The following is a 27,989-nucleotide window of genomic DNA, read 5'->3' as shown; positions in this document are numbered from 1 at the left end:
CACCGGGCATCGGCACCGTGACCCCGCTGGGCTTGGTCCCCGAGGGTCCCCCTGCGGTGTCACCCCCGGCTGCCCGCGGGCATCCTGCCACCGCCTGCGCTCGCCTGCGTTCCCGGCGTGGCACAGAGCTCTCTGTGTTGTGTGCCTGCTGAGAATTATCCAGAAGAGGAGCAGAGGCAGTTGAGCCACCTTTCCATTTGTTAGAGAAATCCTAAGGAAGCCTCTGTAACATGTTTGCGTGCAGAAGCGTCTTGTCTGTGATTTGATGGGGTTCCAACTCTTTGTGTCCGTGCATTAGTACAGAAAAACTACTGGAGGTGAATGCTTGCCATTTCGTCTTCAAAGCAGTAGGTTTTAGCATGGACCCAATCTTGTTGAACGAGTAGATGTAGCCATTCCTTGCCAGTTAATGATGTTATTTCCTCCTGGACGTAGCCGTTGCCTTGTGTGTGACTGCCAAGGTATGTAAAGTGACTCACTTGCTCCCTGTCTTCTTAAGAAATTGAGCGTTAGGCTTTCCTAAGATAGTGTACAGGAGTTTCAGACATCTGCTAGTGGCCTGGAATGAATTACGATATGGCACAGCCTCTCACTGGAGGCAAAAGGGAAAGCTAGCTATGGGAATGACATGAAATTAGTGTGCTGCAAATTGGAAACGTCTTTGTCCAGACAGATGACTTGTCAGCCCAGGTCTTGGGCATCCAGTCATGGCCATGGTTCATAGAGCAGTCAGTCAGTCGTAACGTACTGGTGATGCGGAGGTCTGCTCAGTGTGTGCTGACAGGGTTAAACGTGCGAGAGCTGGGGCTGGGTACTCAGAGGAGTTGGGGTCACCTTTGTCCCAGCAAACCCTTGATCTAAGCCTACATTTATTGTAGAGATGGTGAGTGAAACTCCCTTTTCCCTGGCACCAACACCGCTGAGCTGAGGCCCCTCCTGTCCTCTGCCAGCATGGAAGGTGCAGGATTTAAAAGCTGATACCCACACGAAATGTGTCCACCCTGCTCCCTTGGGTGGAGGATGGGTGCAGAGGACCGCCTGGCTGGGCACTACCTTTCAATCTCTGCAGTATAGGTCAGAAGAATCATTAAGACTGCTCATACAGTTTTGGGTTTTTTTTAATTGCTAGAGGAGACTTCTCCTGGGAATGTATCCAAACAGCATGGTGTTTCTGCAGCCCTTTGGCAGGGACATAAAGAAATGTAATCTTAAGCACTGTCAGAATTTGAGATTTCGGAAGCGCTTGACTGTTTGTGAATGTTGAGTGACTGAATGATGCAACGTGCCTGAGGAGGGTGGTCAGTGGTCAGTCGCTTTGGTGAGACGTTTCTTGCTTTCCCTGGTGGCTGATTCCTGTCCCATTTTTCTGTTGACTTGTTATCAGCCAAGCAAGGGAAAAAAAACCCCAAAGTCTTTATCTACACTTTACATTCCTGCTCTGCATTTGTCTCATGGAGGATGTTTATACTCTGCTGGATGATTCTTTCATCGCATAAGAGAATTACACACTTGCACAAGTGAAAAGTAATTGGTACAAGTGTTGCTCTAATTTGCCGTTTAATCAAAACCAAATACAGTGGGGAAGTGGATGCCATGATGCAGAGGCCATGAGAAGGGATCTGATGTTGCTGTGGCTTAAAGATGATGTGAGAAACTGTGCTGTGGAAACCTGAATTCAGGTTCTGCCTTGGTTCGCCATTTGGTGTTTGACTTTGGTGTGAGAGTTGTCTCGGGTGTAGGGGTCAACCTCCCCGGTCTGTGCTTTCAGGGGGAGCAGAGGGGCAGAGGCTGCTGTGAGCAAAGACAGCAGTGGTGGAGCTCTGTGAGTGCTGCTTGATTTGTCCCTGTTGAGGGACGGTGTCCCTGTGTTTGCTGTGGGCGTTTAGAAATCCTCTGAAGGGAGTCTCCAGGGCTTTGGCGTTTGAAGTGATTCCTGTCTGGGGAGAGGTGGGAAGTTGTGTCACAAGTACTCAGCGTCAGCTGTCAGTGTCCTAAACAGAAGCGCTTATCAGTTAGATGCAGAAGTATTGTACTGCTGTTTTCAGGAGCATTTTCTTGTTGTGTGGGCCTTGTTTGCACACTGGGTCTTTGAGCTTAAAGCTGCAGCATTCTTTATTTGCTGCGCTCTGCCTGAGTATCACCAAGTGGAAGCTTTTGGTGCCCTTTTTTCATTGTTCCTTTAGTCTGGGCTGCCAGAAATTGTCCTGAATATGGACTGTTGACGTTTGCAGTGAGCAGCACCATTGTGTGTCCTGGGGAGGATGCTGTGCTTTATCTCCACAGCACGATAAGGGTCCCTCAGGGCTCTGAGGTCATCGGGAAGTGACAGCACTGAACCTACTTGTCGTGTAAAGCAGATCAATGCAGAGACACGCATTCAGCAAGATTTTCCTCGAATCGTTTTTTTGTCCTGAGGACTCTGGAGTGATTCAAACACCTGGAGTCTAAATCTTGCCCATTTTACGTAATCTAATGTTTAAGTGCAGCGCTTTCGGGCTTGGGGTCGTTTATTATAACATCTTTGTATTTTTCATATATTGCTGGTAGTTCTCTGTAAGAATTAGAGTAGGCAGAGGTGGTTTCTCTGGCATGGAGAATCTGTAATAAAGGTGTGTAAATCCTCCAAAGACTGGGGAAAAATAAAATAACCTCTTCAAGTGACTACTGCTTACTTTCACTCTCTGATAGGCTTGCCTGGTAATGCAGCAAGTGAACGTGTTGCTCTTTTTGTTCTTTTAATCTTGTTTGTGGCAAACACGCTTGGCTTCCTCCTGGGCAACAACAGCCCATTCTATCCTAGGGGGTCACTCTCTGTCTGTGGCGGGTGGGGAAAAAAAGGCATCTGGTATCTTGATGTGGTGCCAGTGTTCTCACTGGCTTCCCAGAGATCCTGTCTTTGTCTTCATTCCAGGAAGATGCGAACTTTAAAATAAAGAGTACAGGAGGACTCGCAGCCATCCGGTGCTCACTGATGCTTGTGGAAAAAACCTTTGCACAGACAATGTTAAACCCTGCTTACCTTGTTGGTACCTCTTTATATGTTTTAAATTTGACACAGAAGATAGTTCTTGAACACTTTTTCAGCAAAAAGCTTGTAAGCTCAACATATTTTCTTTCAGTTTTGAAGAAGGTAATTTAAATCTACATTTAATGTACAGGGAGGATGACTAATCACTGTGTTCATATGTTGTTTATGATGATGCTGTTTATATATAGCAGCGTTCTGGATAAAGAGACACCACTTGGTGCGTGAAGACTGGTGACTTGCACTGTTTCTTGGTGGATCAGATAGCAAATGTTTCTTTTCTCTCCACAGGTTAGGTAATTGCTGACAACTTTCTGATTTGTGTCAAAATCAGTCTGACCTTAAAACATTTTTTAATTATTTTTTTCCCTCACTGCATCTAATCTCTCAATGCTTTGGCCACCAGGCTTTGTATTTTTAGCCAGAGTAGTACAATATACCCGGTGGCTGTGTACTTAACGTGAAGGCTCGGCTGCTGTGACTGGAAATCAGATTTTTCCATACTTGTTTCCTGGCCAGTAGCAGATGTGAAGTGTGGTTTAACTGCATTTTAAAACCACAGGTGACTAGAAAAAGAGGCTACAGGAAATGACTCGCAGGCTGATTCTGTGCACTGGTAAATGCCTCCTCTCAGCTGAGAGTGGCTTAACTGCTACCATTTATTTTGTTCCATCTGGATCACACTTATATTTAGGGATGAGGGGAAGATTTGTTCTTAATGAGAGCCTACACTCCCGCCCATGCTTCCTGAGGAGAGTAGTGTTCAAACAATCATCCAACAGTGCAGTTTTAAGGCTGAATATTAAAAATACTCTTGATATTTCTCCTTCTCTAGGAAGAGTCTGCCTGCGGTTCTCTTGTGCGCCTTTGCAGACTCTGTCCACCCATCTGCTCTTCATCAGGGCTGTGCTGCTTCTGCTGCAGATCAAACACTGCCATGAGATACCCCAGTGCCGAGTTCTTGTTTTGGTGAAAGCTGTTTAGGAGAGTTCAGGTGTATTGTCACAAAGTCCACATGCCTGATACTCTCCCTTTCTTCACCTTTAGCTGTTTGTTTGTATTTGGCCTGGGAGCTGCATCCGCAAAAGGCAAAATCAAAATCTGCTGGGGTTGCTGACCATGTTGTTTGGAGGCAAGGTGCTCAGTTGTTAATAAAGCACCATATTTGTTGAACATCTTGGCAGGAAGAGTCAGACTAATACACAAAATATGGCTGAGGGGAAAAGTATTTACACAGCACAGGGTGGTGAATATGGTTAATGAATGAAGTGTATTTGGAGCCTCATATTTAGAAAAGAAAACCCACACCAGCAAAATGGTAACCAGGCAAATAATCATACTTTGACAGGTTGCTGTAGTAAATGCAGTCCTTGGGGATGTTTTGCTGCTGGCCTAAAATACCACTGCTGTTAACAGAAGAGGAAAAAACAGTATGCCTGTCCCTACAGAAAGGCTTTCAAGATATGTGAAAACATGATTCTGAAAGAGTTAAAAATTACTCCCTATAAACTGTTGCCTTTTGGCTGCAATATTTCTTGCAAACTGATGACTTCCCTGAAAGGCCAGAGGGGAATTTTCTGTGTTTGACACTAAACCACGTTGCTAAGAAAAGCCTTTGCTCCAGAGAGGGAAGTACCTTCTGGGGGCTGCAGGAGAACTTTTCTGTAGAGGCAAATACAGGGAGTTAGCACCAGCTCTCCGTTTTGCATGGTGCCATTTCTGAAGTTGAGCCTCTGTGTGTAGTTCATTACCGCCTGCCGTGCCGGCGTGGGACCCAGCGTGCCTTGGCCTACGTAGGCCCTTTGTGCAGTGGCCAGGTGAGAATTTCTGACGCCCCCGCAGCCAAAGCAAGTGGCTGGGCTGGGTGTGGAGCACAGTGTGAGCAGGAGCTGGAGCTTGGCCCTGCTGCTTCCTGGGGCTGAAGGGGGGCTACTGGCTGGGGAGACTGGGCTAGTGGTGTCGGGCACAGGAGAGAGCAGCATGTGGGACTCCTGCTCAAGCCCCCCAGTAGGCAGGTTTGGGTACCTCCACTCTCAAATGCCGGTGCAGGCTCCCTTCTGCCAGGGCTGTGTGTTTTTTTGCAGCTCAGTTCTGGACACTTTTTCTCAGCTTTGCTTTTCTGTACAGTTCGAGCTTTGAAAGGTAACGCTCCGAAGCTCAGATAGCAGCTCTCGGAGCTGGAGAAGACCGTGCAGGGTCTGGCCATCTGCCCATGCAAGAGTCTTCCTTGCAGCTTCCTCAGTGATCCCTGGTTTTCTGCTGCTAAATGGCTGGTTTATAGATTTGGACAGACTCCTGTTTGCAGTCTGAGATTTTTCACCTTTGCAGCTCTCTGGAAGATGCTGCTGTGTTTGATAGCTTGAGGACTGTATTATCTGCTGTTTCTCTGCTGCAGCACTTGAGCTTTGCAGAGGCAGTGTGTTTGGGTTGTTCAGTTACTAGATGTAGGTACAGTTTTCCTGACTGTTCCTAGCTAGTTTCTGTAATTGCAGCTGTGAACGTGAATTACATGTGAGTTGCAATTTACATTGAGTGAACTGTAATAGTTTTATAGGAGGAGGCATCATTAATAACATTCCTTTGCATGGAGGTTTCTTTCTGTTTTCAGTACAGGGTAAGACTTCAGTGTCTACATAATTTCTCAAGAAACAAATGTTTCTCTGCCTCTTTATTTCAGCAGTATTTGGCTATGTGTTCTGCACAGTCTAATGTGTTTCTGACAGCGCTACTTTCTAATCTGCAGCAAATGAAACTTAGTATTTGTACTGTCTGGGTTGTTTTGGAGAAAAGGGAAGCACACTGACACAATTTACAGCATGTGATTTACAGTATACATGCAAATCTCTGCTTGGACTGTGCAGTTGATTCTACTTGGGAGGTCTTAAGGGTTTATACAGATAAGTGTATTTTGCTTGAAAATGACACAACTATTTTGTTATATTTCAGGGTGAAGGTTGTCGTACTGTCCCGCTTTCCGGACACGTAGGATTTGACAGTTTGCCTGACCAGCTGGTTAATAAGTCAGTTAATCATGGGTTTTGTTTCAACATCCTGTGTGTGGGTGAGTATTTCCATTTTGGGAAGTTCTTTTGCTGAAAAGGGCTTTGCTGCAGCTGGACATAGCTTGTAAGTGACAGCGTTAACAGGGTAGCTTTGATTTAAATTTCCCAAACTGTTCTATTTTCAGTAACAAGATTTACCGGTGCCCCGGGAAATCCCTGCTGGGGTTATGCAGCATGGCTTTCTACCAAGCAATGAACCACAGAAATAAAATGCCTAAAATCCCAGGCTTTTATTATGATCTTATTTTCCTAGTTTGTTTGAATGTCATGTTTTTAAAAAAAAAGAGATACTCGTGCCAGGCAACTTTGTTCTGAGGTCTTGTTTGGTTAGATATTGAATTATTACAATAATTATTTTAACAGGATACCAGTCATGCTCCTTGTAAATCACTAAAAGCTATTTTTTATCCTCCATTCTGTGCATACTTGAATTAAAATAGTGTCTGGCCAAGCCTTACTTGGTCAGACGATTATCCAAGCTGCCATGTGGTATGGATCTCAGCTGGGAACTGGTGCTGTAATAGGACTTGGTGTCTGTCCCTGCAGCGTCTGCCCACTTCACAGATCTTCCCTGGGGTTGGAATCATAAATGGTCTCTCCTTGGAGGCATTCTGAGGTAATAAAAGTAAAATAGAGAACTAGTAAGTATCTGATAGGACAATTAATTTGGTTTACTGCCACTGGTGCCCTGCTTCTGGGAGTGGGTTATTGTGTGGCCGTGGCTGCTCTGAGCAAGCCCTTTCTGCAGATGCTCCCAGCAGTGCCTGGCGTGACTGAGCAGATTGCTGCAGCCCTGGATACCTCCTGGGGAGTCAGGAGAGCTGAGGGGTTCAGAGCTGGTGCTCAGCTCTGAACCCCCACAAGGCTTGTCTGTCTCGTCCTCTGAGAGATCTAGCTTGTGATATGGACCTGGTGTTTATCTAGGACAGGGTTAAGTCTGAGACAAGAGGAGTTGATAGAGGAGAGGGGCGCTGAGCCTTGTTAAATGGAGCTGAGAAGAAAACTTTCCCTGACAGTGTGAGATGATAAACTTTGTTGACAAGTGGAGGTCACTGTCAGGCTGAGCGGTAGGTAATTTCCACAGTACGTGAATGTGATATGACCTAGTGAAACTCTTGTTCCAAAGACTGAAGTCTTAAAGTATTTCCTTTTGCACGTAATGAGCTGCCATGTTTTGGTGGTTTTTTTTCTACAAGTTATAGTTATAGCAGTGGATGCTTCTTGTGGTTCTGTGTTCACTTTGACGTACAGAGACGAGTTGAATGCCTCTGCTTTCCTCTTCGCAGGACAGAAATGGAATGCATTAATCACTCGTTGATCTGAAAAACAGGGGCTCGCCAAGATCGATGCGCATTAGTTATTAATGTCAGTCTTTTATGAATAGTGATAACACAGACATGGTCAGTCTTTAAATAAGGAAACTTTATTAAAAAATTTAATAAGCTTCATTAGAAAGAGATTCGCAAATCTTGATTTGAGATGGTCAGGTTTTAAAATATCTTTTAAGGATTGTCTGATGCCTCTGTTAACTTGCAGTAATAAAGTTAAGCTCTTGCACACATCCTGGAGAAAGAAAACAAGAAGTCTCAGAGTCCATCTGTCAGTTACTCTGTTGGGTCTCACTTGTACAGCAGGAGTTTGAGGTGAAAAATTGTAAGAACAGGGAGTGAATGAGGGTTGGAGCCAACAAAACAACAAATAGATGAACAAATCCCACAGCGAGGCCACTAGGTGTGATAGAAAGGCACTTCATTGCTCGCCAGTTTTCAGCAGTGTGTGGCATCTGTTGGAGGAAAAAATCCAATGACAATTTTGCTCTGGATCTGAGCCACTGATTCCTCCATCTTCTGGTGGAGGAGCCAAGGAAAACTTCAGAAATGACTCTCAGCAGCACATCCAGAGTGGAGCAATTTTTAGCCCTTCTCAAGCTGAAAGCTGTCTCCCCTTTGAGACTGGAGCCAAAGATAGAATAAATGAGCAAATCTCTCATAAGAAGTGAGGGGCTGCGGGTGGTTTCTCTGATATTTTATTCCTCAACACAACCTTTTTCGTCCTAAAGCTTCCGTGATAAAATGTTAGTTGCCTCTTAGTTCAGTGGAAAGTGTTTAATGGCTGACACCTTCTGTGCTGACTGTATTTCTTAGTGAGATGGAGGAAAGAAAGAGGAAGAACAGGCTGACATTTTTTAATGTAAACGTTCTCAGTTTTGCCCAGCACAGGTTATAGTTGCATTAAACTAGTATTCCATTATAAGCAGGAGTTTCTCCCTTCCTCTCTCCTGGGGTTTGCAGGGGATTTGTTCTAACCAGTCTATTCAGTACGAGCAGTGGCTATTTTGTGGCAGAAATACCGTCTCTTTTCTCAGGGGCTGTACTGCAACTGCTTGAGGTCTCTCACTCCAACCGAGTGAGCCCTTTGGCGTGTAGGAGCTCCCACTGACTGGGGAAGGGAGGGATGTGCGCAGGTTTCCTCATGAAGAGCTGCTACCTGCTCTCGAGCAGCCGGCTTTCTGTGGGGTGATGAGCTGTACAGCCTGGAAGTTGCCCGGTGGTTGGTTTTGTGGTCGCTGGTGTAACTAGTCAGGGTGAAAACAGAGTTTCTCCAACTGAAAAGCCATCGGTCTTCTCAGCCCCCTCCTGCCCCCTCGCTGCTGGTCCCCTGGGGAGGATGATCGTGACTGGAAGCCAAGTAGTCCTCTGAGGTGCTTCAGCATCTTTTGTGAGCCCACATCGCTCCTCTTGCCCCTGCAGCCCAGCCTTCGCCTTGCTGTGGGTGAATCGTGTGGCATCTGTACGCCTGTCAGATGAAAAGAAGTATTTTTTCCTCTCTCTGTGAGAGATGGCCTTATCAGGCTGAGCTGCCTCAGGGCTTGTCTCAACAAAAGTGCTCCATTGGATTAGCTCCCATTTCCTCACATGAAAGGGCTGTGCATGCGTATACATTTTCTTTAAGATTGAATTATTTGGTATCTGGAGCCACGGTTTTTAATCTTGTGAAGGGAATAGGTGTTGCTCTTTCGTGAAAGGGCACTCTTGGGAAAGCTGCTCCATGCCTTTGAACAGGCAAATACTCCAAGGGCTCCTCTGTGCTCCCACACTGTCGATTGAGGATGATGTGACTGTGGCCTCTTAAATCCCAAGTGATGTGGCGAAGGAGGCAGCAAGCAGTTTGTTGTTTAACTGAACATGCACTAGGGAAAAGCAAACTGAATTGCCAGGCACACAACTAGAGCTTTTGTGGTGTGTAATTCCACTTACTGCTGCGGGGTGCTTAGGATGCCAAGATTTCTATGGAAGGAAGAAGCCATTAACATGCATTCAGCACAGAGATACCTGTTTTGGTTTGGGAATCTGGGAGCTTCCCAAAGGAAGGACCATTTGCTAAGAGCACAGCTTCTTCTCCTGCTCCGCTTTAGCTGCTGGCTGGTGTCAGAGACGGGTGTGATAGCACCTCAGCTCCACCTCTCACCTCAGCTCCGTCTCACCCAGAAGAGCTGGTGTTGGACAGCCCAGCCCTCGTGTTGCTCGCCTGTACAGTGTGAGGTGTCTCTGCAGTGCCGGTGGCTGGATCGCTCCCTCCTCACAACGCTGGTGCTTACTGGCTTTTGGCACAGGCTCTGCCTGATCACCGGCTGGAGAGCCCCAGAGAGCGTGAGCGATGTCCTGCCCAGACAACCCAGGGCGGGGAGTCTGGTCCCAGAGGGAGGATCCCTGTGGAGTAGCTGAAGGAGGAGAACGGCACTTGTCTGAGCCGTGTTTTTGCAAGCAGTGCCGTTGCTCTGTCAGTGAGAGATGTGATGAACCTTTTCCGCAGAGCACTGAAGATGCCGTCTGCACGTGCGGCTGGAGCAAAGAGCGTGGCTTGGGACACCAAGAGGAGGTGCAGGGAGCCCAGCACAGTGTCCCCAGTGTGTCAGGCTGCCAAGTGTGTAGGAGCGGATGGTGCCTTCCAGGCACTGGTGTAGGACTGCTGCATGTCCAGAGCCTGACTGCTGTGGTGTCTCTTGCCTTTCGCTTTTTTTGCATCTCTGAAAATTGTCGGACTTAACAGCAAAAATTGATCCCTTGATAAAAGGCACAATGCTACAGCTTTTCGGTAGCTGTCAAAGCTTCCTGGTGCAGAACTGTAACAGTAAAGGTCACCATCCCTGCCCTGTAGTGCTGTCAGCCGTGCTGTGGGAGGGCAGACCACTGCCGAGTTGCATAATCATTAGTGCGGTTTTGGAGATCCAATCGCATGTGTGCCTATAAGCCTGATATCAGGAAATAATCTCCCTGCCTAGGACGCCTCTCGCTCAGCGTACACCACTGCTTGTCCACGGTAATTCTGCGTCCGTTAATCTCCATTCATCGTTTCTCCTTTTTGGGGAAGATTCCAGCACTATTGACTGGAATGAGCACAGACTGCTTGTCCTTTTCATCAGACCATCTGTTCCATCTGGACTTCTGTCCTTACAAGAAGCAGTTGGCACCATTCACATCTTCCAGCCAGCAGAAAGTTGCCTCTGTGTGAGGCAGAAGCTCCCAGGAGTTTCAGAAATCCTCACTTCTGTTGTTTTGCCCTTCAAAGTAGCACTGTTCCCTAGCTCTAGTTGTATTTAACAGTGAGCACTTTATTAACTTCTTCAACCTTTTACCATCCCATGTCACTCCGTCAGGGTTTTTTAGCTGAGACAGTCATTCCTCTCCTCCATCCTTCTCTTCCCTGGCAGGCTCTAATGCTGTGCCACGTCAGTGGGGTTCCACAGTGTGAGGATGGGTATTTCTGCTGGCTGAGTGTCATTTCTGGAGTAGCGCAGACTTGACATCTGAGACATCGTGTTAGTGGCTGTGTATTTTGTGTTCTGATGGGCAGCTCCCACCTATGGAAAAATGCTTTGCCAGTTCAGATCTTCCTCTTCCACAAGGAAAACCTTCGTGTGTGAATTGGGACTTGCCTTTGCTGGCCCTGTGTAGCTGGCATGAGATGAAGTATAAAAACATGCTCTGTCATAAAAATTTGTCTGAATCTCTTAGGCACTTCTTACCCCTCTGACAGTTAAAAGTCACTCCTGCTGGAAACAACACATTAGATTGATTTAAAGTAGGCAATGATTAGCAGGTTCAGGATGTGTTTTAACAATAGTCTCGGTCTCACTTGAACACCTTTTGCCCTGAAGAAGGAGGAAGGCAAAAACAAGAGGTGGCTTCCAGGGTGTTTTCTCTGCCTGGAATTCCACCAGCACAATTTACACGCAACCTTGTGTATCCACTGGAGAGAGCAGCTCCCTGCCCTGGTCACCTCTGCTGCTCTCCTCACACCCTGTCCTGCAGCCCCCGAGGTTTGGGGCGCGGATTGCTGGGTCTGACCCTGCTCCGGTGCCTGCCAGGCTGCGAGATAGAGAACATGGGGCAGTGGCGCAGGAGGAGGCTTTGCAGGCTGCTGTGGGTGAGGCTCCTGCATCCCAGGGCTGATGAGCTGCCCTGTCCTGAGACGCTTCATCAGGGATCCTGGCATTCACAGGCAGGCAGCCAACTCCCTGCTCTGTCCCACCCATCCCTTGGCAGGGGCTCTGGAAATGCTGCAGCCTTCTCAGGATGTTTAGATTTTTGTCTTTTTTTACACTGCTGTTTTCCTGGAATCCCTGAGAAAGGTCTGGCAGGTCGTGCAGGCTGTTGGCTGTTAACTCTCAAAATCCCCATGTAAACCGTGACAATGCCCTGGTTTGCTGTGCTTTGTGCACCTGCTCCCCGTTTGGGGCAAATGGCACCCCAAAAGCCCAGGCAGTGAGATTCCAAGTCAGTGAAGGGCTTGCTGTGAGCAGCTGTGAGTCTTCTGGATGGTCCAGCTCATTTTCCAGAAACCTTGTGCTTTGCTGGGTCTCCTCCCCTTCCTCATGCCAGAGCACTCTGGTCAGCGGTGGTGTAGATTCGGCTGATGCATTGAAGTAGCACAAGGGATTGCAGCAACGACAGCCCTGGTGCTGACTCCCTCTCCTCCCCTTTGAATTTCAAACGAGACTGGTGCGAAGAGCAGCTGGACTTGTGGCTGCTCTAGCTGCACTTGGCATCAATCGACAATGGGACATAGGCAGCTCTGCAGCTCAAGGTGTACATTGACTTTGAAATGTTAATGAATCTTGCTGCCTCTGGAAAGATACTTGATATATGATCCTGAAAATCAGAGGCTGCTCAGTTCTCAGAGCAGTGGATGTTTGCCCTGCCTTTCCTGTCAGGTACTTCAGTCTTGAGTGAGAAAAGTCCCTGCTGGGGCCGAGAGTGAGGAATCGCAGGGCTGAGGCTTGGGGATTTGGACAGGAGGGGATGGGGAGGAGTTTCCCCTTGTTGAATTGGGCAGTTCTTGCAAGTTTGGATCTGCTGCAGAGCTCTAAACCTACAAAAATAAGAAGCTCTTTTCTTCTGGGCCAAGTAGGAGAATGATGAATTTGTTTTGGTTGGGAGCTGAGGGCTCAAGGAGGGAGGGGAATGCTGCTTTAGCCAGACCCAGTCTCCCTGTGGTCCCGCAGCAGGCTGGAGGAGCAGCTTTTGCAGCAGGTGGGGTTTGGCTGGCTCCTGAAGTTTCAGCAAAAGCCAGCTGGGCAGCTCAGAGATTGAAGTTTCCCCAAAACACAACAGCTCTCACAGGGCAGCAAACCAGACTGCTTATGGGTTTAGCACGAGGTCAGATCCTCTGAGCTTCGAAAGCCGTCTTTATTGTCAGTGTGGTCAGGGAGGCTTGTGGAATGAGTGCATGGAGGGATTTGTTTTGTTCTTCCTGGGATGTAGCTAAAACAAATTTGATCTTTGGGATTAGTCTTTTGCATCCAGACAAGGAAATAGTTCCACCACTGATAGATGGAATCCAAGTAGCAGTTCAGTGCTGCAGAACTTCTGGAAGCAGATTTTGGAGTAGCCCCTGAGGTATGGAAACCAGATATTACAGAAAATGTCCCCTCCCAGTTTAGAAAGCTGATGCCCCAACTCAGTGTGTTGTGGGTACAAGAAACTGACTGCACAATTGGCTGTAGGACTGGAACCAGCTGTCAGTGTTTCTGCACTGAAGGAGGCTATTTCAGTGGCTACTTATTAGAAACGTATTGGTCTGGAGCATCTCTTTTTTGGTAATGCTAATGAGTCCCATTCCCACTCCTGCTTTTTAATGAAAACAGCATCTTCTGTAGCATAGTTGTGGATTTATGCAGGGTCTGAACAATGCTTTCTCCTTTGCCTTTTCACCTCTTTCTTTTCATCTCTCTTTTCTAACGATATTAATGGCCATTAGACTGTGAAATGTAATTTGCCCAGAATACAGACCTCCCATTGTACATGGCTTTCTGCTTGCCAGACAATCTCTTTGGAGCATAACATCTGCTTTCATCTGCTACAATTTCACCCCTGTTAATGTTTGGAAGTGGAAAGGCCAGGCTGTGTTAATATTCAACAGAACATTTTGACTCTCTTTTTCTCCAACAGGGGAAACTGGCCTTGGTAAATCCACCCTTATGGACACACTTTTCAACACCAAATTTGAAGGTGACCCAGCATCTCACTCACAGCCTGGGGTCCAGCTGAAATCCAACACCTACGACCTGCAGGAGAGCAACGTCAACCTCAAACTGACTATTGTGAGCACCGTGGGCTTTGGGGATCAGATCAACAAAGAGGACAGGTGAGTGAAGGTTTTCTCATGCAGGGTCTCTCCCTGCATTTAAGATGTGCTGATGACCTGTACGTTGTGAGTCTGACAGGCTCTGTGTTTCAGATAGCCTTGAAAAGGAGTTGCAGGGATATCTTCCCCCAGAGCACTGGGCAAAGATAGTACCAAATGGAGATATGTCTCTCATCTGCAGGGCTCTGGGCTGTGAGACCAGCAAGCCATTTGCTCCCTGAGTGCAAGCAAGGGTTACAAGCTGCTGTGAATGACCCTCCTTTTTAAAAGTCTCTCTCACTTCACATTACAAAATATGAGAGTCCACTTTCCCTGAAGAGGGTGGTGTGTCTCTTGTCCTCTGCTGAATCTCCAGTACAAGCTGCTAGCTGTAGGACCACATCTCCTAATCAGTGGCGTGGTTTTAAAATTTCTTTTGGGTGAGGAGGAAGGGAGATTGAGAGAACTGGTCTTGGGAAGTGAAATCTGACACTCAGCTTGTTTCTTAAAAGTAAGCGAAAGAGCACTGACTGCAAGATGTATAACTCTTTTTTTTTCCTTTCACCAAAGCTATAAGCCCATCGTTGAGTTCATTGATGCTCAGTTTGAAGCCTACTTGCAGGAAGAACTGAAGATAAAGAGAGTCTTGCACAACTACCATGACACCCGGATCCACGCTTGTTTGTATTTCATTGCTCCGACAGGCCACTCGCTGAAATCCCTGGACTTGGTAACAATGAAGAAGCTTGACAGCAAGGTAGGCACGTTTAACTCTTACTGGGCAGATTCACCATGTGCACAGTGGAAAGCCTGCTTCTCTTCCAGTGCATCTCCCCACCTTGAGTAGGCCTTATGCTAGTGGAGATGACTGGGTTGACAGATAAACCCTGTAGATTTATATTGAATGGTTTTAAGTTTCTGTAAGTTGTATTGCAGTCTTGGAAAAACTCCCTGGAGCAAAGCTGAGAACTTCTTACTACTCTGTTCCTTTCTAGGTGAACATCATTCCCATCATTGCCAAATCCGATGCCATTTCCAAGAGTGAACTGACCAAATTTAAAATCAAAATCACAAGCGAACTGGTCAGTAACGGGGTTCAGATCTACCAGTTCCCAACAGACGATGAATCAGTGGCAGAGATAAATGGGACAATGAATGTAAGTGACTCAGTGCCTCCTCCTCTCCCAGAACAACACTGATGATATTGGGGTGCTTCTTTAATCTACTTTCCCTTTTTATTTTGTGTCTTAAAGCCAGAGGGCTTCACCGGGATCCCATCCTTGTAGTGTCATCCTAGCCTAGCAGAAGCTTGTGGTAGGCTACTGCCTCTCTGCTGGACTTCTTTAGTCAGAGAACAGGCTGCCTTTTAACCCCTTCCTTGTACTGCTGCATATCTGTTGAGGGACAGATAGGAAATCGGACAGGTGCAGGGGCCTGGCTATGCAGGGCAAGGACAGTCCTGAGTTATGAATTAATCAGATGGATATTACCTGCGTGGTGTGAGGGGCAGGCTCTCTAGAGACACTTCTCTGCTCCTTGCCCTGCGTTTTTTGCACCAAACAGTTTTGCCCTCCTGGTCTGGTGTTTCTTGCAAAGTGGTGCCTCCATGGGTGTCTCCTCTTGCCTGTGGCTGTCCTTGCAGGAGAGCCCCTTTCACCTGGCCAGCTTTGGGACTCCTGTCTGCACTGAGTTGCTGCTTTATTAGTGATCGAGTTACTTAACTAGGTCCATGGTTTGGCCTTCGGGTGCTGTTGCCCAGAATGGATGGACCGGGGGATGCAATGAGACTGGTTGGAGTGGTGGCTTTCCTTGACCTACACCCAAGTGTTGATATGACAAGTAAAACACAGGGGTGACACCAGAGGGCCATCGAGCCCAGTGGCCTTTATCTTCCCTAAACATCTTTTGTTCACTTTTTGAGTATATAAGCAGATAGGGAATGTGTACCATGCTTAACCTCCCCCAGGTACTTCTTCAGCATCCATCTCCGTTCAGGAAAAGGATTTCTCTAGTTTTCTGTTCCACTCATCACCTGATGCCCCCCTAGCTGCCACCAGTGAACTTCCAGGATTCTGTGGCAAGGAGTTACACAGCTGTAACTGCCCTCTGGCAGCACATCCTGACCATGCTCCCATTTTCCAGAGCGCTTTTTACAGGAAAACAAGTAGGGGAAATTGCTTGCTTCAGTGCTGTTGATGAAGTACAGTTCTAGCTCACGTGCTTTGATGTTGTCTCTTGATCTAGTATGAGTAGTAGTGGAGAGGCCTGAAGGAAACATGAAGCTTGTCCTAACGTGGGAACTGTTGGTGGTGGTTTCCTGTTCAGAGCAGTTTTGTGATGGCATCTTTCTCGGTGCTTAGTGCTTTCACTGGGTAGGAGTGTATAGTCCTGGAAGATGCAACATCACTCCATCCTCAAGGCACCAGAGGTGTAACGACAACAGGAGAAGTCCTCTCCCCTTGCCCCTTCTGAGGACGGAGGTAAACCTCTGTTCCTCTTTCCTTTCAGCAATTTACATGTCTCCTGGGAGGGAATTGCTGTCTCAGGTCGTAGGTGTTCTGGGTTGTATCAGCTGCTACACAGAGAGATCACTTCTTCAAATCCTCCATTACACTGATAAAAATTGTAATTACCGGGTTTATGGAGACTAAGCAGACCAGAATCTGAATCTGATCAAGGCAGTTTTGTGGACCTGGAAAACTTGTATCCAAATACTGATTTTAGAAGCGACCTATGACAAAGCTACTTATGCTTCAGGTCAGGAGATGCGCTTGTGGAGGGACTGAGACCAGTAAAAGAACCAGGATGGGTTGGTTTAGGTTTGTGACTTAAGTTGCCATTTTTAGTTATGTTTGAAATTGAGGAATGGGAAACTTTGATTTAAAGCAGTTGCCTTAACCTTTGTGTTTGTACTCTTCTACAGAAAGCTTCATTGTCTTTGCCTGTTACAGATCAACATCTTTGAAAGGGTATAAATGCAGTCTTCATGCTTAAGTAGAGATTGCTGACCAGAAACTTCTCTATATCAGTTACTTTTTTTTTTTCTTCTTTTTTTAACTACAGAGAAAAGTGAAACTGGTCTTTTGGTTATTTAATATTTTGCTTATAACCTGCAGTGGTTGTCTTTTGCACGAAAAGTAAAATTGGGCTTTAAAATGTGCAAACTCACTATTTCATATGCATTTTACTTTATTATATTCACTTGTGCTGGATGCATCAGAAATTTTTTCCCCTGAGTATTTTGCATTCCAAATTTGGCTTTCTAAATGGAGAAAATATTGCCTGATCTGGCAGGAACTGATTAACTGAAGGATTTAAAATCTGTGCCATCATGAACAGAAACAAAAGTATTTAACCATGAACAATGGCATCAACTGAAATATTAATAAAATAATCAGATTAAACAAATCTTCAGAACAAGATGCCTGATTTTTTTTTGAAATTGAGTTGGTCTTTTTATGAATCCTAACAGGCATGTATTTACAAGCTCGAAGAAAACACCATACAAAATTCTTTAGGTCTCTTCCCATCTGGATTTTATTGTTGAATAAGAAAACCAAGCTCCCCTATTCTTTCAACTCCCTATTGGCTTTTCCATTTTGAATGAATTAGTCTAATTACTGAAGCAAATACTCTCCCTGCACCTGCTCATTAAATGAAGCCACATGCAGCTACACGAGCTGTTGCACACGGTGGGAGCTGCAAATCCCTTGCTGATGGAAGAAGGGAATCACCGGCATTTTCTCCCTGGCAGAAACAGCAGCCGAACAATTGGTACTTGTGGAGGAAGCGACTCTGCTGCTGAGGGTAGCTGGGCTCATGGATGGCCGAGGTTCAGGCTGTGCCTGCGTGGCCATAGCATGGGGTTCCTGCCACTGTCTCAGGTTGCTCCTCTTGTTCCCATCGCTCACTTTGTCCCTTGGAAATCCCCTTACTTCACTCCCCCAGAGACCTGGATACTAAGCAAACAAAAAACCATTAGCAGCTGTGGGAGGAGCTGACCACGGGCTGCTCCTCGGAGAAATATGAAGAAGGCAATGGGGTGATCTGGAAGCTCTCACTCGGAAGTGGCAGGATGCGAAGAGGAGAGAAGTAGGCAGCTACAGTGGGCTGTGGAGGAGAGGGTCACCAGTAGGGAGCACATTGCCACTGGCAAACATTACCTGAACCCGAGTCCTGGAGGTGGAGTGGCTGGCCTGGAACCTCAGGGGCACAGAACTGTGGTGGTTTTTCCTCTGGAAATAGCACTGTGTAGACCTGCAGAGGAGGCTGTAGTCTTTGTGGGATTTAGTACCTGGGGCATTTCAGAGTTTCCAGCAGATACAGACCAGTGCCAGTGCATCCCGTAGTGAGGAGGCAGCAGCCAACATGTTCGCGCAGTGTGATGTCTCCAGTTCCCTCCAGAGCAGCTGAAGGTGATGGAATGTGGCCCTCGCTCAGCCCTGGGGTCTCTGCTTGCCCTGTCCCTCGTGACGCTGCCTGACCGTGGCTGCCCAGCGGGACCCTGCGGGCTATGTATGCCCGTTGCTGTTAGACAGCCTTCTGCTGAAAATCAGATTCCTTCAACCTGGGAGATCACTTTCCTTTTTTCTGCTGCTTGGCCTCGCCTGCAGGGACCTTCCTGTGTGCAGAGCAGGCCCAGCTCCCTGCTGGCCTGGGTCCCCCCAGACGCTGGCGTGTCTGCATAATCCTAAGGTAATGAAGGTAACTTGGCACGGAGAGTGACTCAGGAGGCCCTGGTGCGCAGAGAGCCTCTGCATGGCCCGGGAGGGCCCCATCAGACTGACCAGCAGTCCCACTTACTCTGCGTGTGTCCCATGCGAGAGCTGGGAGGCCAAGGAATAAAAGCTGAAGAGCCCGTCTTTGTGAGTGCTTGCAGGCAGTTCTGCTTTATTTGCAGTTTGACTGTGTGAGCCATGCTCTGAAAGCAGAAAACATCAGCTCTGAAATCTTTTGCTTGTACCAACTGTCACAAACTTGTCCAAGTTTTCAGATAACCTGTGGAATTAGAACTTCACTAGCTGCTCTTGAGAGCAATCCAGGGCCACTGATCTTCCATATAGTTGACTTCCCGGGGCCATTTTCTTTGCCCAGAGCTCAGCATGCTTTAAAAGCTCCAGCTAACAAATGTCACTGCACAGAACTCAGCAGAAGGGGTGGGTGCAGGGAGTTGGCAACTTTATTTTTAAGTGCTAAAACCTTGCACTTGACATGTTTGCAGCTTGGCAGAATGCAGTTTAGTTCCCAGGAGCAAGCGGAGGTGGGGAGAGGTCTAACTTACTGCACAACAGATAAATGCAGCAAAGTCTGATAGCAGTGTCTGGGGGGTTTGCTTGGCTTCCTGAGTTTGGAGAAGTGTAAGTCTTCTGAGCCTCAAGAGGTATCAGGAGTATTTGTGTTCCAACTCTGCTGAGCTTGCACTGGATGAGTCTCTTATGCCTTCTGCAGAGAGACTATCTTCTTTACTAAGGTGATTATTCTTTATTTTGATTTTTTTAAAAGCAAATCCCTCTTGTTCTTGGTCAGCCTTCAGGTACTTTTAACAACTGTACTCTGTGGAGTCTGTGTCTCGGTCTGAAGAGCACAACAAGGCACAGTTGAGCCAGTGATGCAGCTCTGTTGTCCGCAGGATCCCTCCTCGTGGGTGTGATACCTGTATTTGGCCTCCTTTGTCCCGTAGCTATGCAGTCATCTAGCAGTGGCTAGTGGATGCCCCCTCCCTGGAAGTGTTCAAGGCCAGGCTGGATGGGGCTTTGAGCAACCTAATCTCGTGGGAGGTGTCCCTGCCCATGGCAGAGGCATTGGCCATCTTTAAGGTCCCTTCCAACCCAAACTATTTTGTGTTTCTATGATATGATTTGGGAGAGGGGATGCTGAGGGTGAGCCCAGACACAGCCACGGGAAGCGTGACGCCCTACGGAGTGTTAGCACAGGGCAGGTTCAGCACAGCCCCAGGGACTGCAGAGTCCGTCCCAGCCCAGCCTGGAGCGGGCCTCAGGGCACACATGGATGCGGAGGCTGACCTGGTGCAGGGACGTGTTCAGCCCTTCCTCACGGGGGCTGAAGTAAGCGGGAAGGCAAGAGCTGTTGCTCTGAGGATGAAAGAGGGACTTCGACGTGATAATCTGATAGAGTTGTCCTGTACTCCAATGTGAGCTGAGCGAGTGGTGGGGGAATAAAAATCAAGAAGACTCCAAGACATCTCTTATTGCTTCTGTGCTTGTGCAGATGTTCTTCTCAGCCCTGGCAAGCCCCTGGGACAGCGCCGCAGTCAGAGCCGCGCAGCACGTTGTTCGAGCTGTCGTTCTGATGCTAGTCTTGCACTGGCTCATCTCACCTGAAACCGTGTGGCTGGGAGGATCAGCCAGGTAGAAGCTATAGAGTGGTAGCACTAACAAGGTTTCCAAAAAGGACTCTCCCTTCTCCCCGCTTGTCTTGGACTAGTGGCCAGTGCCTAGAATCCCTGAGATAGCGTGTGCATAATGACTGTCTTGCTCAGTGGCTTGTGCTAATCTCTGTGTGCTGGAGAGTCAGCTGGAGTTGAGAGGGACTAATGTGGGTATCACTGAATGTGTTCCAGGCCCACTTGCCGTTTGCAGTTATCGGGAGCACGGAAGAGCTGAAAATTGGAAACAAGATGATGAAGGCTCGTCAGTACCCCTGGGGCACAGTGCAGGGTGAGTGGAGCCCTGTATGGCATGAATGATGACACTTATGCTCTCGTAAGAAGAGCAAGGGCCTGCTGGACTTTAAGGTCTCACTGGGAATTATCCTTTGTTGAATCCTTATGTCAGACCTATAGTGACAGCTTTCTCTGCTTATAAGGGCTGTTAAACCTATTGGAGGAGTAAACAGTTGGGGAACGTGGGAAGAGACCTTTGTTTCTGCCCCCATCTTACTCCTTATCCTGTCTTCTTACAGTGGAGAATGAAGCTCACTGCGACTTTGTGAAGCTGCGGGAGATGCTGATCCGTGTGAACATGGAAGACCTTCGCGAACAGACCCACACACGCCACTATGAGCTGTACCGGCGATGTAAACTGGAAGAGATGGGTTTCAAGGACACTGATCCAGACAGCAAGCCTTTCAGGTAGGATCCCTGGAGGAGACAGGAGAGCTCGAGAGAGGCCTTGCTGGATGCGCTGCGTGTGTGTGTGTGTATGCCTGTGTCCTTGAGAGAGCACGTGAAGAACCAATGCAGCAAGAAAACCTGCCAGGTCAGATAAATCTAGGCTTCAGCAAAGGTGCTGAGTTGAACGAGAGAAGGTGAAAGCACAGAGAGCATGTGCAGGATTGACTGTGAAACTGCAAGTATAGGAATAGAAATGTCCGTGCTGCAGAGGTACAGCAGTGTCCCTCTGAACCAGTGTTTGTTGCCAGCTGGTCTCCTTGAATTGCCCAATGTTCAACATATAAAAAAATGCAAGAGCTTCTAGACCCCAGAAATGGTTGGATAAAGCAGACCTTGGGCGAGTGAGTAACAAATGTGCTGTGGGCAAGCAATACCCATGGTGAGGGCCTGGCTTCAGAGGCTCGGGGGAAGCAGAGTTTATCCTAAGTCATATTACTGGACTTTCCTTTCTTTTTAGCTTACAAGAAACTTATGAAGCCAAAAGAAATGAGTTTCTGGGCGAACTGCAGAAAAAGGAAGAGGCAATGAGGCAAATGTTTGTCCAGAGGGTCAAGGAAAAAGAAGCGGAGCTGAAGGAGGCTGAAAAAGAGGTGAAGACTCCAGTACCTGTCAGTTCATGGTTGTGAGTGATAGATCCGCTCCCAAGGAGGCAGCTGCTGCTGAAGCACTTTTTGCAGAGTGTGGTTTAGGACTTTCTTATCAAGTTTAAAGTTTAACTTGGGATCATAGGGACATGAAGCTGTTCATCCTGTAGGACAGAACTAGATAACAGAGCTTATAGTGTACAGCTTACTGCACCATGGAAGTGCCACAGCCTTGGTTCTGATGGAGCGTTGCAGGGTGGCAAAATTTGAGGAGAGAAACAGCCCCTGATGTAAGCTTGTTATATAAACAATATACCCATACAACTTCCTTATCATTGTGAAAAAACCATTAATTTACTGACCTTTAAATAGGAATAAAGTGGGGGCCTCTGAAAGTGGATTTTTTTTTTTTTTTAATGATTATACTCTTCCAATCCTCTATTGTTAGTCTGTGCAGTGGTGCATCACCAGAACACTGCCTGGTTTGTAAGCTGTTGTGGAAGGAGACTGTTCCCTGCCCTTTGTCTACACAGCCTCAGCCCAGTGGGCTAGAAGTGGCATAGAGAGCAATGGAGACTTGTGGGCTCAGATATTATGGGATCCTCCCAGCTTCCTCTTTTCTTGTGAACACAGTATCTGGTAGTGCTAGGTCCTGCTCACATCTCTCGTTTCCCTGTAGCTGCACGAAAAGTTTGATCGCCTGAAGAAGTTACATCAGGATGAAAAAAAGAAGCTGGAGGATAAGAAGAAGTCTCTGGATGATGAAGTAAATGCATTTAAGCAAAGGAAGACAGCAGCTGAATTGCTCCAGTCTCAGGCGCAGCAGGCTGGAGGATCGCAAACTCTTAAAAGAGATAAAGAAAGAAAAAAGTAAGTTGCTAACCCAGTGGCATTTTCTTTTTGGTAATGGTTCTCCTCTACTGTTTTTCTGGGTGTTCATCTTTCTCTCCCAACCAAGCCAGTCCTTATCGGGGGAAGGTTTGCAGCCAGATTTAATCCCTAGTAAGGCTGAGCAGCATCTGGAAGCATTTTACCTTTAGCTGTTGTCCTGAAGAGCAGGGAGCAGCGCTGACATCCCTCGTTGCTTGCTGACAGTGTAGGAGAGGATGAACTTGTTTTTATTCCCCAGGATTCCCTGCTCCTCCCTTGGTCTGTCAGTGCTTGTAATGAAGTGGAATAATATTGGCTGCCAAGGCCAGGGTGTGGAGAGCAGAGATGTCCTGCTGCCCCCAAAGAGGAGTGTGTCCTGTCTCAGGGTCTTACTTAGGTTGGGAAAAAAAGCTTATACTGCGGAAATGATTCATCAGGGAGACTGACAGTCTTGAATTCTGGAATCTGCAAAATGTAAACCTGCAAAACAAGGAGACAGATCATAGCTCCTTGTTACTGCTAGTACTCTTCTCCAGCCCTAAACTCCCTTTTTTGCCCTTTTTGCCCTCCATGGCAACAGTGAGAGATACTGCCAGGGCTTTAGTGGGAGTTCCCCATGCCAGAGACTGGTGTGACAGGATCCAGTCCCTTTGCAGGGCCCTGTGAGCTGGGCTGTCTGCAGTGCCCACGCTGGACTTCTAATGCTGTGCAGCTGCTCAGGAGCAACCAGCTGGAGAGCTGCAACAGTTGTCTCGATTCACCTCACAGTGAGCAGCTCTTTTTCTCCTCACTGTGGTATGTTTCCCGAAACAGAGCGCTGTGCCACCTTAACATGTGTACGGCGCGGTGCTCAGGTAACCAAGAGTTTGATTTCTGTACTGCTGCCATAATCCCCCCTTTGCACATCCCTAGGGCAAAACCACAGTAAATCTTGCCTGCGCTGTGCAGTCTCAAGTACATGGAGAAATGCTGTTAATATGAACAATGTGTCACGTGTCCAAAGAGCTGATGGGACTGTTCATGAGGGAAAGTAGCCTTTGACTGTTAAACTTTGAATTAAATGAGACAGGAGAGGAAAAACCCAATAACCAGAATGAGATCCTGGTTTAATCTTTCTAGTTTTGAGCTGGAGCTGCTTCAGTGTCAACATTCTTTTGCGATGAGCAATTAGTGCTGCCCTTTTCTCGCTTGTCCGTTCCTTTTCCCTCCGTATTTTGATTTGCTTTTTTGAGTTACCTTTGGGGTTTTTTATAAATATCTTTTCATACTGAGGAGTCTGAGACTGACTGGGGACAGACATCTTTCCCCTGCCTGAACTGTGTGAGAAATACACAACTGAGCTTAGAGCCCTCAGCCCTGCACTCTGGGGACTGCAGACTTCAGCCCTGAGATCAGAGTCAGGAATGCAAAAAGGGGAGACGACATGTCCTAAAGTATGAGTAACTAGTCACTGTGGCGCGAGTCACGCTCTTGTTCCTAGAAGTAGTTCTGATCTCAGAAGAGCTTTTTGACACCAAGCACATTCATGTGGAAAAGTGTTGGTACCATCCCTTAAGGGCACAAAAAGGCACAGAAAACTCCGTGAAAGAGATAGGTCAATGCTTGAGTAAGGCTTGGGAAGGTGTTAGGAGGCTTCTCTCTCCTCCAGGAAAATAACCGTGTTAGAAATGGTGCTGCTTTCTTTGTTCTCTAACTTCTCCACTTGTCCTTAGTAATTAATTTCAGTATATAGATCATAAATACCTCTAACAATTCATGAATTTCACAAGCTGAAGCTTGGTTGTATCTTGTTTACTGGTGGCTGGCAGGACACTAGCCTTTTTCTTTCACAGGTGACTCTTTTAAACCCAAGCTCTTTAATTTGCACTAATCATGACTTGGTTTTTTAGTTGTTTTTTTTTGTTTGTTTTTTGTGACATCATTATCATCATTATTAGCTCTCACTTGTGTGCTGTTTTACAGTTAGCTGCTGTTTGGCTGCATGGTGCATGAGGCACATTGTCCTGGGTAAGCGTCATTAACTAATGTAGACCTCACAGTGGGATTAGTTACAGTCCCTGAAAAAGCGCACCTTGTACAAGTCCTGAAGCCTTTAAGGATTACCTCTGCCTTCCTCTGCTTTCACCCTTGCTGTACATGCTCTACCAGTCCTTCTCTACATACACAGTTGTAGAAAAGGGATGCAATGAAGTTTGTCTTTAAAGACTCTGCAAAGTAAAATGCAGAGAGACTACTCAGTGTTAGGACATGAAACCTAGAAAAATAAGGATTAGGCCCTCCTCCTTTTAAACCTTCCCATAACTTTGTTAGCTCCGTTTTCTTTATTCCATCTCCCTTAGAAATAAATTACATTCTTTAATCATGTAGGCCATGTTGATACTATGGCAACAATTACTATGGTGATGCAGTGCTGATGATAGAACCCAGTGAGCCATGAAAACGTCTCTTCCCTTTCTCCTCCTTCCCTCCCATCTCTCCAAGTTTTAGTGCTGACTTGTGGTTAGAGTGCAGGTCAAGGTAGATGCAAGAGTAGTTGCTTTTTCCCCCCTTCACTTACTAACTGATGGTGAAATCTGCCAAACCTAGAGCTTTCCTCTGTCCCGAAGCACCAGAGAATCACCAATCTGTGTGTGTGTGTATGAGCGGGTGTCTTTATGTGTGTATGAGCCTGCGTTAAAGATGCTGCTGCTGAGTAACCAACACTATTCACCTGCTGACCACTTACAACTGATTGTGCAAAACCGTCACAGGTGATGGTCTGAGCATTTAGCAGGTAATGAGGGCTCTGGAGATAGACTGAGAGATTTTATTACATTTTTAAGTCAGGTGGGTCACCTGTGGAGTGGATGTTCAGCTGTAGCAGACAGACACAGACCCACACTCTCGGGCACTGTGCCAAGCCTTAGGGCTAGGATAGGGCTAGTAGTAGCAGACAGCTGTATTGGAGATGTGTCCAGAAAGCCTGGCAGTGCACTTCACTCCTGAATAAGGCCACCGACTGAGTTTCCGAGGAGTTTTGCCAAGGCGTGGAGAGTTCCCACTGGAGCAGAGCCCTCTCGGTGGTCTTACTCCGTAGGTCTGCTCTGCTCCAGTTGCTGTGACTCTGTCCAGAGTGTCTCTGCCTTTATGTGAGCAGGGATGTAAGGTGGCCACATAGTCATGGACAGGCTTGTGGAACAGGTAAGGTTGCATGAAAGGGTTAACAAACCTGGCCATAAGCAAGTGCCTGCAGTGCTGCCAGCATCTGTTGTAAACTGAAGGCTCATTCAAAGAAAGATGTGCAAGAAATGCACCTGCCTGGCTAGAGAGCAGCGTCCTCATTAGGGTTATTAGTTAAACAGCTAATGACGTGGTCTGCTTATAGCTAGACTGAGTGTGTTTAACTGAGACTTTTTAATTTGCTGTTGATTCTCTTGTGAGAGGAAAAAGAAAGCTCCCACAGAAACGTCTCATTTCTTGACAGAGCAACAATACTTACTGTCTGAGGCACAGGTGACAGCACCCCAGGTCTCTTGGAGAAGGGACCTGTTGGAACAGTAGCACTTCACTGTAAAACACCCTAAAAACAGCCTCGAGTCCACCCTTCCGTGCAGACAAAGCTGGTATTTACATTCTCTCCAAGATACAGTCTAAACTAACTTATGGTCTGCCCTTAAATAGGGAAAAGCTGATTCCAGACTTCCTTCCCCCTTAGCTCCACAAAGGCAGATGGAAAAGCAAGTAAACATTATGCTGGCAGTGAGAGGCATTTCAATTTAATTTAAATGGGAGATTCCACTTAACAGAAGAGCTTCATAAGGGTCTTGCACCAACTTGAACTGGAGCTTCCAGTTGTCCTGAGCAGTCCAGTTGAATGAATGTCTCTGCTGCCAGCGGTAACTGTGAAACAATGAAAAGAACAATTCTCTGCTTATCAGGCTCTGACTGTGGAAAAATAAGCTCAAAGAGTAACAGTGTTCGTTCTGGTGCTGAGTACGAAGTCACGGCTAAAGTGCAGTTAGAGTGAACATTACTGATTCTTGTTGGTTTTGGATTGCTTTTGGCAATCCTCGTAACTGTACACTGTTGTGTGCTGGGCTTTGAATCAAACGAAGGTCTTTTGTTCCCACTAAACAAATGCAGACAGTGCCTTTTTCAATGGACATTTGTCCTTGCTTAAATTAAATATGTATATGTGGTACTTCTCCAGAATCCAGAAAAATACTCTCCATATTGATCCATAAAGTATTGCAGGGCTCCACTGTTTCGCAAGGATACAAACGAGTCACAGTTGATGAGTCCTGCACTTTGCTAAACTGTGAAAGGATTGTTTTAGAAAATAAATTTGATTCATCCCACTGCTGAGCGTGTGTGCGTGTGTGCATGTGCGTGTCTGCATAGAGCATGTTCTGTAATGAAACCATATTAACACGTAGCAGCATTTTTGTGTGTGTTAGAAAACATTTATACTCTTATTTTGTTTTTTTTGTCATTAATCCATAAAACCATTAATCTGCCTTTTTCTTTCATTTTCAGTTCGGGTTTCCTGTAGAACCTTTCCCTTCACACCAGAAGCGAATGCCCCCACGTTCGGTTAACACGCAGCTATGCCATTGTGCCTTTGTTTGCTCACCTTTACTCATTGCTCCCTTCCCGCGCTCACCGTTTTGTGTTAAGCAAGAGCCTGCACCCTTGGCTGCTCTGGGTTGTGGCTGCTCCCGTGAAGAACTCGGCAATAGCCTGCGTGGAACTGGCGAGAGCTGCTCCTTGCTGATGCCTCTTCCCCTTCGGGCAGTAGCGGGCTGCAGGGCTGTAGCATCCCCTCTTCTCAGTTGCTCGGCTTTTTGTCTCTCCCTGTTCTGGGCAGGGACCAGGAGAGCGCAGCTGCTCGGGGGGCTGCACCGAGCCTCTCTGGTGGGAGCGCCACGAATGCAACCCGGTGCTGCTGTGGGGTGGGACGAGCTGTCTCCAGAGACTGGCTGCCCTCTCCCCTTTTCAGTTTGCTGTGTCTAACCCCTCGTTGCCCTCGCTCTGCTGCCGCATGGGACTCAAGTAATTTTAAAGGACTTTTTGCAAAACTTGACATCCTCATAGGCATGGGCCTGAGTCCAAAGCTCTAGTTCCCAGGCTTGGAGGATTCTCCAACTTGGATCCACGGTTTGCAACTAAGTGCTCTCTAAATGCTGCAGGGGTCACAAAGGATCTCTTGCCTTGTCTCCCCCTCAGTGTGCTGGCCTGGGTGCACATCCTGGATCCAGTCTCAGGGAAAGCTGGTCACCTTGCTGTACATATCAGTGTTTGTGAAGAAAGAATGATGTTTCTTTGACTTTCTTCTCAGTAATTCCAACAATTTCCAGTTTTAATGCAAAAAGTATTATTACCTTTTTATTTTTTTTTTATTTGGCATCTGTTTAGAAGTGTACAGATGCTGGCAGGTTGCTTCTCATATTTTTCTATTTCAGCAAAAGCCTTTTTTTACTGCAAGATTTGCACTAGAAAGGAGGGTGTTTTGCTCACTTGGGGCCGGGAGTTTGCTCTGGCCAAGTGCAACCGTGGTTTGCCTGCAGGTGCCTTCTCTGTGTATTTCTGGATGTGTTTTGTTTTTAAATAAAGACTTCATCAGACAGTGAATTCTGGTTAACATTTACTTCTTTTGTTTTTTGTTTTCTTTGCCCTTCTTTTACAGTAACCCATGGCTCTGTACTGAGTAA

The 27,989-nt window shown here is 46.9% G+C and overlaps 1 protein-coding gene across 3 annotated transcripts; it reads left to right on the top strand.

Moving 5' to 3' along the window:
- Positions 1–1,177: 1,177 nt before the first annotated feature.
- Positions 1,178–27,989, top strand: SEPT6 (septin 6). 3 transcript variants are annotated; one of them, XM_009876564.1, is made up of 9 exons: positions 1,178–1,200; positions 5,989–6,086; positions 13,539–13,734; positions 14,284–14,470; positions 14,709–14,870; positions 20,294–20,390; positions 20,635–20,803; positions 21,303–21,435; positions 22,109–22,303. In XM_009876564.1, the coding sequence occupies exons 3-9, from the start codon at positions 13,568–13,570 to the stop codon at positions 22,301–22,303; spliced, it is 1,110 nt and encodes a 369-aa protein (XP_009874866.1). In that variant the 5' UTR covers positions 1,178–1,200; positions 5,989–6,086; positions 13,539–13,567. The 3 variants fall into 3 exon arrangements, with proteins under 3 accessions (XP_009874866.1, XP_009874864.1, XP_009874865.1); XM_009876562.1 differs by lacking the exon at positions 1,178–1,200 and adding an exon at positions 27,965–27,989 and having other exon boundaries at positions 5,975–6,086; positions 22,109–22,299; XM_009876563.1 differs by lacking the exon at positions 1,178–1,200 and adding an exon at positions 26,815–27,082 and having other exon boundaries at positions 5,975–6,086; positions 22,109–22,299.

This window comes from Apaloderma vittatum, unplaced genomic scaffold (assembly GCF_000703405.1).
Source record: "Apaloderma vittatum isolate BGI_N311 unplaced genomic scaffold, ASM70340v1 scaffold41389, whole genome shotgun sequence".
NCBI classification, from domain to species: Eukaryota; Metazoa; Chordata; class Aves; order Trogoniformes; family Trogonidae; genus Apaloderma; species Apaloderma vittatum.
Note: the sequence above shows the minus strand (reverse complement) of the source record. Positions and strands in the feature narration are given on the sequence as shown.